General features: G+C 36.0%; 2 protein-coding genes across 2 annotated transcripts; one reads left to right on the top strand and one right to left on the bottom strand.

Annotated features, from left to right (window-relative positions):
* Positions 1–435: 435 nt before the first annotated feature.
* On the top strand, positions 436–3,033 carry LOC108598377 (diphosphoinositol polyphosphate phosphohydrolase 1). The gene is made up of 5 exons (XM_017984998.2): positions 436–895; positions 1,054–1,433; positions 1,779–1,877; positions 1,935–2,090; positions 2,148–3,033. The coding sequence occupies exons 3-5, from the start codon at positions 1,779–1,781 to the stop codon at positions 2,433–2,435; spliced, it is 543 nt and encodes a 180-aa protein (XP_017840487.1). The 5' UTR covers positions 436–895; positions 1,054–1,433; the 3' UTR covers positions 2,436–3,033.
* A 701-nt stretch (positions 3,034–3,734) lies between these two features.
* On the bottom strand, positions 3,735–5,425 carry LOC108598365 (divergent protein kinase domain 1C). The gene is made up of 5 exons (XM_017984985.2): positions 5,185–5,425; positions 4,964–5,116; positions 4,772–4,909; positions 4,503–4,711; positions 3,735–4,436 (listed from the first exon to the last, which is right to left on the bottom strand). Exons 1-5 carry the CDS (start codon positions 5,332–5,334, stop codon positions 3,839–3,841), a joined length of 1,248 nt encoding a protein of 415 aa, XP_017840474.1. The 5' UTR covers positions 5,335–5,425; the 3' UTR covers positions 3,735–3,838.
* Between the last annotated feature and the right edge of the window lie 2,855 nt (positions 5,426–8,280).

The raw sequence follows: 8,280 nt of genomic DNA, 5'->3' as shown, positions 1-8,280 counted from the left end.
AATTCGTATAAAAGAAAGCCAAAAATTTAACAAACTACAAGTCAAACAAAACCAATTGAGTAACATTTAATTCATAACATCTGCATAAAATCGAAGTGAAAATGTTTCCTAAAAATAATACGAAAATTTTAATTAACATTTCGAAAATTTTTTCAGTTTGTCAGAAGGTTGCAAATTTATTCACCAATAGATTACTAGATTTTATGATATGGCCTTCCTAAACATGAAAAATTAATTTGTAAAAATTATGACAGATCTCCTAAAGCTTATTGTTATCACATGCTTTAAGGCGCCATCTGTTGGTGAGTATCTCAAATGTATCCAAAGTGTTGCCAATCATCTTAAAAATATACCAGCACAATAATCGACTGCCGAAATTGTGGCGGCACAGCGAAATCATGCAACTCTGTGTTGTGCGAGAGAGAGCCATTCGCCGATGCAATAATTTGCAAATTCGTTTAAAGTACTACTTGGACGTGAGTTTTGCTGGCGGAAAAAAACAATCGCGGATTTAACTAACATTGTTTAGAACGAAACGCGTGTGTTTGTCTGCCAAAGGCGGCGGATTCATCAGCATTTCGGAGCTATTAAGAGCGAGAAAATGGAAAACGCATGTTCTGTTGCTGCCAACTCGCTGGAAATTTACGTGCTCAGATAAGACGGACCAGCTGTGCGTCGGTCTCTCGCTCAAATTGCAACAAATTTGTGAAAAGTATCCGGCCTGGGTGCCTTAGACTCAAATAAACAAGACGCCGACGGAGTAGCCTAGCCAGCAAACTGTAAACGAAACCGGGACAAAAGCATCAACAGTGAGACGACACGAACATACCGTAACAGCAACAACAACCCATCACCAACACCAAAACCAACAACAACAACATGCACCCACTGCAAAGTAGTTGAATAATTCTGCCCTGTCTGCGCTTTTATTTCCTCCTCATTCTTGTACTCGTTTTAATTTTAACAAGTTTTCTGTTCTCGCTTTCCCCACATCTCTTTTTAAGACCATCCGACGCGCAGTTAAATTTTTTTTGTTACTACTTACTTTAACAGCAACATACACAACACAAACAAATACATGCACGTAGACACTCACACATACACCCACAGCGACTACAACTACATAGACACCGGCAGTATCTTGTTGTGACGCAGCAGCTATCAAAAAGCACCTGCAAAGCGGCACGAGACCTGGCGACCGGCTCCCAGTGCAGCTGTCACAAGCGCAAAAACAACAACAAGCACAACAACAAAGCTTGCACACTTGTTGCAAGTGTACGGCTTAGGGAAGAGTGCGACTAGGAGAGCATAATTGAGGGAGAGTGAGCGAGGAAGAGAGAGAGAGAGAGAGAGACGGACGATTGTCTCTGTTAAAAGTGCCTAAGCAGTCAGCTATTAACGTTCATTTGCCGCCGTACTTAAAAAACTTAAAGGTAATCCAAACAGATGTTTGCAAAACAATTTCAATCATCATTCATGACATAGCTTATTCACAAAAAGTGCGCATATATACACACATACACATGTCTGAATGTATAAAAATAAGTCGATATGTTGATAAGGCGGGACTACGCTGCACTCGCCTGCTGTCCATGCAATAACAAAGGCTGATAAGATGGAATCACGATTTTCATGTACGGCGCTACATTCAAATTTGACAGCTATAAAGTGATAAAAACTGAAAAGAAATAAAACCCATTGATAATGCCAACGTGGATGATTGTTCCTGGCCTCGACGTCAATTATTTACCCTACTCACCGTTCTACTTTTTTTTCAGATGGTTAAGGAAAAGCCGAACTCGACGCGCATCTACGACAAGGATGGCTTCAGACGTCGTGCTGCCTGCCTTTGCGTCCGTGCTGAAAACGAATCTGAGGTGAGAACTAGATTTATACCCAGGGTTAAAAATTGTTAAAAGCTCTTTATCGCGTAGGTGCTATTGGTTACCTCTTCGCGACGTCCGGAATTGTGGATTGTGCCTGGCGGTGGCGTCGAGCCTGATGAGGAGCCCTCGGTAACCGCCATGCGTGAGGTGTTGGAAGAAGCTGGCGTTGTCGGCAATCTTGGTCGTTGTCTGGGCGTCTTCGAGGTGCGTTTATAGCCACATCGATAAGATTCTTAACTGACGGCTTTATATTTAATTTAGAATAATGATCATATGCATCGCACCGAGGTGTTTGTTATGAACGTCACCAAGGAACTAGAGGAGTGGGAGGACTCACGAAGCATCGGGCGCAAGCGGCAATGGTTCACCGTTGATGAGGCGTTGTCTCAGCTAGCGCTGCACAAGCCCACCCAGCAGCATTATCTAATGCAAATGCAGCACTCGAAGACACTGGAAAATGCCAATACGCCTGGTCGAGTGGTGAATGCCACGCATCCCCCCATATTGACCAACACATCCTCAGCGGCTGCATCGCCTACAACGGCATAAAGACAAATAGAGAAGGAATAATAACTCACACAGACATAAACACACAGCTACACACCACACACACACACACACACACACATACATCCATACATATACGACATTTTGAAAGTTTATAATTAGGCAGGCAGTTAATCCATAATTTCGGTATTTTTAATTCATTTACGTAAAACCCACTCGCCACCCTAAGCAAAGCCTGATTAGTCAGCATCTCTTTCGAGTTAAGTTTAAGTCGAGCGCTTCATTTATGTTTTAGAAATTGCATTAAAAAATCAATGTACTTTAAATTATAGAATGCATATTAAACGAGGATACAACATATATATTATATATCTAAATTAACAAACGAAATTGATTGCAACAACACAAACATATGTAATAATTTTTGAGCGCATAGAGCACTTTTTGCAAAACGAAATGAAAATACAATTACTAACAAGGAATTATATGATATCTATTAGATTTTTCTACTCTTTTTTATAATTTACTCGAAAGCAAATTGATTATTGTAAAGAAAACCCCAATTGGAGCATGGCTTTAAAGAAGCGCTAAAATTTTATAAAATATGCTAAGCAGCGTCAACAATAAAATTTAAACAAAACCTATGTATTTAAAAGAGAACACCACACAAAACAAAAAACCAACGAAAACATTTCGTTTTAAATCTGCCACAGCTAAAAACAATTTTTACAAACTTAAAACTTTGTTTGCAGAGAAATCCTTAGAAACTAATCTAATTAACAAAAGTTGCCTATGCGAAAAGTATGATTATTAAAAGTTATGCCGGATGTAAACTCTAAAGTCTAGCAGCGCCCATAACAAACCGTTAACTTATTGTAAAAATAATGCATAAAATGATATACAAAAAAATAAAGTTAGTAAAAAAGTGAATATTAACAAACCATTTACTAATTAAATGATATACTAACAATAAGATATGTGCACGATGTACTTTTTAAAAATACAAAGCAAACTAAAAACAAAACTTAAAATGTCAATGTGATAAAAGCTAATGAACACTCTTGTAACTCTTTTGGAATACATACACTTACTTTGGGCACTATCAAACACAAAATTTTAACCGAAGCAGGCTATTGATTTTCGATCAATAACAAGACAGCAGATTCTAAATAAGTTGCAGCGAAGAAACCTTTTTTCATCGGCTAGCTAATAAAAAGCAATAGAACTATAAATTGTTGCAATTTAACAATGATTTACAATAATTTCAAACAACAAATAAAACTACATCAAATGAAAATCAAAAGAAACTACAAAGCCTAGTATTAAAAAATTCCATTTTATTTGTGTTCATATAATTTTCAATTCGTTAAAACTAATTTCTGTAAAAAATGCTACCAATTATTGAGCAAGTTATCAATTCAACTACAATTACTGTGCCCAGACATCTAAGCGCCGCCACGCCCACTAAAGCGTGGACTTTCACCTTCAACTTCATCCTCGGAGTCAGAGTCTCCCGAGGCAACTATAACAGCCTGCAGCAGCTGCTTCAACTCATTATAGAGCCTCAAAGCCAGCTGCAGACTGGGCGCCTGACTGCGTCCGGGCAGCTGATGCTCCTTCGGCGGCTGCACACACATCTTCACCAGCTTCTGCAGCGACTTGGGCAGGCGTATGCCACTGAGCAGTCCAGGCTGGAAAGTCCCGCTGCCCACTAGTATTTGCTCGCAGAACACTTGGAAATTGTTGTTTTGTTGCACATGCGTGCAGGCCTGACGATCGGCAGCACAAAGACCACGACAGGCATAATAGTTGCAGTCCTGGTCACTCTTGCACTTGGCACCATTGGATATGCGTTTGTCCAGCTGACTCTCCACATAGACATGCTCGGCGCTTTGATACTTGAGGCGTCTATCGGGGGTAAGGCCAAAGCGATTCACTTGCATTTTACACATGCGCAGCGGCTCCGGCTTCATTTCCTCCAGTCTGAATATGTACTCCATGATGTTGAGAGCGTGCTTCAAGCGCTGCTGCCGATTCGAAGCGCTGTCAGGTAAGCCAAAGTATAAATGATGGATTTTTCCATATAGTATAGTCTCAAGTTCAACTTACATATACTGCAAAATTCCGGGCGTGGATTGCACTATCTGTAGACCCTCGGTGGCGTAGTAGGGACCACAAGAGCCCAACACGGCTGGGAAAACAGATTCCTCATCGAAGAGCTTGCCCATCATGTAGTTGTTGTCCTTGAACAAACGCCAAAAGCTTACCATCTGCTGCGAATTATTATCGGCGATCTCCTGATTGACCAAGGCGCGCACCTGGAAGGCAAGTAAGTTATCAGACAACGCCGCAATTATTTATAGACTAAATTGACTTGCCATATTGTCATCCAAGGTAACATTGTAGGCCAGTATGATATGCAGTTTGACAATCTCGTGAAATTCCTCAATTTTGGGATAAATACTCTCGCCCTTGTTGTTTGTCCAGCTCAGATCGTCATCGTTATGCTTGGCCATCTGGAAAACATTAATTATAGTGTGCGGTAGTCATGACAACGCAAACTGACCTACCTTGACGGCATACATGTCGCCGTTCTTCTCCGCCGTAAACAATATAGTCTTCATATCGTTCAGCGGACACTGAAAATTGTCAAAGTTCGATTGACTGCTGCACAGCTCCTCGCACAATGAGCCGCTGTACTCATGCTGCTCATACTTCTGGCACTGCAACAAAGTTTTCACACACACAACGTTTTATACTTGGCTGAGTTCGAATACGCGAATAAGCTTACCATGTGCGTGAGACTTCTGTGCGACATTAGCTTAAAGCAAAAGGATAGATTTAGGAAGGCATAGCTGAAGAGGCCCACCGCCAGCAGCACTGCAATCAAAACCGTACGCTGCATTCCCAAGCGAAATTTGCGCCGCAATGCATTCAACATTTCTTTCTTCGATGATTTTTCAAATCAAATTTTCATGCTTGTGCAGCGAGCCGCTTGTGCATGTGCCCAGTTACGTTCTGTACACTTGAAGCTGAGCAAAAGTTGTAAGTTTCGACGGCTCTAGGACATGCGCATTGCGCACGCGTCCTCTTTCGCATAAAGGGAGTGGCGATGATTGGGCAGATAGTTATCGATAGTTTTGCACACAAAGTTGAGTAAAACACGTTTGATTTGAAATTATTACTTAACGTATAATTCTTTATTTATACTCTTTGCTAAATTGAGCAATTACTTTACTTAACTCATCATGTTAATATACCATGAGGAGTTTTGCTTCTCGCTTCAGATGTTCTTTTAAGTTTTCAAGTGATTTCATTAATTTGTATTTATTTTTATTTTTATTTGTTTTGCTTTTTGCTAAAAATAATTTAAATTCATAATCATATACCTAAGATCAAGTTTATTGTTTTATATCATTATGTTAATTATTATTTTCATTGCCTTTTGACCTTGTAACTAACGCCATCTCATAATCGCACTAACTGTGTTCTCTGTGTCCATTAGTGTGTGGGTGTGTGTGTGTGTGTGTGTGTCTAATTATTCACCTTTATATGTAATGTATGTTTGCTTAAGTTACATTCTTTCAATTATGCATAATATTTAACTAGTTATGTACATAACTATGTATTGTTATGACCAACAAATATTATAACGCAAACACAAACACAGACGCTGATGCTGATCACTAATGCCTGTCTATTGTTCAATGTGAATTGTAGTATTAAATTTGGTGTATGTAATGAAAGTGATGTGTTTATCCCACATTTGTTTCACACGCTCTCGCTCTGTTGCTTTATTGTTGCTGTTAGTTTATGTTCTTATATTTGCGGAATTCAACTCTGTGTATAATTATCATAAATAATCTTTTAATTTTAAAAATTTTGTCATTTTTTTTTTGCTTTATTATGCGTATTATGTGTATTTGGTATTTTTATTTGTGAATATTAAAATTGTATGCTTCATTTAATTTTGCTTTTTTTTATAGTTTTATGTACTAATTTCGTTAAATTTGCATAGCTTATAAGATTGGGTTTTTGTTTTTGTTTTTCGCTTTGTGTATATGTATGTATATTATTTGTTGTTCTTTATAGGGGGCTTTAAATTTTATTTACATTTAGAATGATGCACACAATATTAAATTATTGCGGCTTAATTGTTAGGCAGCAAGTGTCTAACAATTGCGGCTCACAATTAGTTAATATTGCTATTTGTTTGTAGTCGTTTTGCTCTTCTATTCGTTAATTATTTTTAAGCTTTATGCAATGTTAACATTTTTCTTTTGATTTTGTTACAAAATCGTCGCCACCAACGGTTGGCTTTATTTCTTTTTTTCTGTTTATTTTAATTGTTCAATATATAACTTATTGTATTTGGTTTTGTAATATTTTTATCCATTAACTTACTTCTTTAAAATAATGTAAAAAATCTGCAAATTGCAATGCTCCTTGTTTAATTAATGTGCCTTTAAAAAATGTTCACGACTTGTTTTTTCTATATGTATTCATTCTTATATTTACAGCAGTATAAGGTTTTATGTTCATAATTTAAGTATATAACTATTTTGTTTGTTTATACTTCAACATTGTTGTCGGTTTGCTCAAACTATTTTGTTGTTGGTGTTTGCTGTTTTTCTTGTTGTTATTCTTGTACATAAAACCTTTTTTTGGCAGTGCATTTATGTATATATTTATTATTACTGTTGTTTTGCTTACCATTTTGTAGTGATTTGCGCTATTAGCTACAAATTAAATTAAGAGTTAAGTTGTATTTATAAATTAATTTAATGATTAATTAACAGCATTTATTTACAGTTGTTCAATTTGAATCTTGTTGCCCTATTTTATTATTTAATTTATAGTGCATAATCTTAATTTAATTTAATTTTGGTATGTCACGCAAGGTACGTTTGATTTAATTTGTAATGCATCAAATTCACTGAAATTATATGTACTATGTGTGTTAATTTCATATCGAAATCAATTGAATTTACTATAGAATATAATTGGAAGACAGTTGTTGCGATCAATGCGTACACAAATTAATTAGCTAAATTTGTTTAACTAAAGCTGCCTCGTCGAAATAAATCTTAAAATTAGAGCAGTTTTTGAGTTTGATTGAAATATTTCGAAATATGCTGCCAGAGGCGAACGCCAAAATTTTTTAAATTATAAATAATTTGTTCCTTTGTATTGGAATTTTTTCTTTCGGGAAATTTAGTAACTAAAATTCGATATTTATATTGAGCAAAAACGGCTTATTGCTTATACAAAAATTGCAAGCAGTCCCTGAAGAAACTTGTTCAACTTCAACCATAAAAAACGCGCATATCAAATAGTAAATACTTAAATAAAAAAATCACCTTTCTCTATATATGTATATTTATATACTATATAGTTATATATATATATATATAAATATATATATTCATATATATGTATATTTTGTTAGTTTAATCTTACTGCTTAAGTGGAATGCTCAATAATAATTTTTGCATTTTATGTGTCAGCTACAGTTGTTAATTATTCATTTATTTTGAATTCAAGTAATTATTATTAATTATGTTGAGTGTTTGCTGCAGTTTGCTGAAACTCTAAATCTTGTAGCGCTGCTTGAGACTTGGTTGCCGCTTATAAATATTATAATTGGTAATTTGTTGTTCTTCTTGTTGTTATTGTTTATTTAATTACTACGCTGTGCTAGCTGTGCATTATTATTTGCATTTGCCTAGTGTTTATCTAATTATTTTATTCGTAATTTAAATATTCAAATTCAAAACCTGTACTTAATACTTAAGTTGAATATACAAATTGTTATGCTTATTATGTATACGCACTGATAGCTTAGGGTTCACTATTTTATTTTATTTTATTTTAATTTATTTATTAT

This window comes from Drosophila busckii, chromosome 3L (genome assembly GCF_011750605.1).
Source record: "Drosophila busckii strain San Diego stock center, stock number 13000-0081.31 chromosome 3L, ASM1175060v1, whole genome shotgun sequence".
Lineage (NCBI taxonomy): Eukaryota > Metazoa > Arthropoda > Insecta > Diptera > Drosophilidae > Drosophila > Drosophila busckii.
The sequence above is the reverse complement of the archived record's forward strand: the minus strand, read 5'-3'. Positions and strand labels throughout refer to the sequence as shown.

Coding starts and splice junctions, on each gene's coding strand:
- LOC108598377 (XM_017984998.2), top strand. CDS start 1,779: ATGGTTAAGGAAAAGCCGAACTCGACGCGCATCTACGACAAGGATGGC. Junction 1,878..1,934: donor GTGCTGAAAACGAATCTGAG/GTGAGAACTAGA, acceptor TTTATCGCGTAG/GTGCTATTGGTTACCTCTTC. Junction 2,091..2,147: donor GTTGTCTGGGCGTCTTCGAG/GTGCGTTTATAG, acceptor TATTTAATTTAG/AATAATGATCATATGCATCG.
- LOC108598365 (XM_017984985.2), bottom strand. CDS start 5,334: ATGTTGAATGCATTGCGGCGCAAATTTCGCTTGGGAATGCAGCGTACG. Junction 4,910..4,963: donor GCGACATGTATGCCGTCAAG/GTAGGTCAGTTT, acceptor AATGTTTTCCAG/ATGGCCAAGCATAACGATGA. Junction 4,437..4,502: donor CCCGGAATTTTGCAGTATAT/GTAAGTTGAACT, acceptor CTTACCTGACAG/CGCTTCGAATCGGCAGCAGC.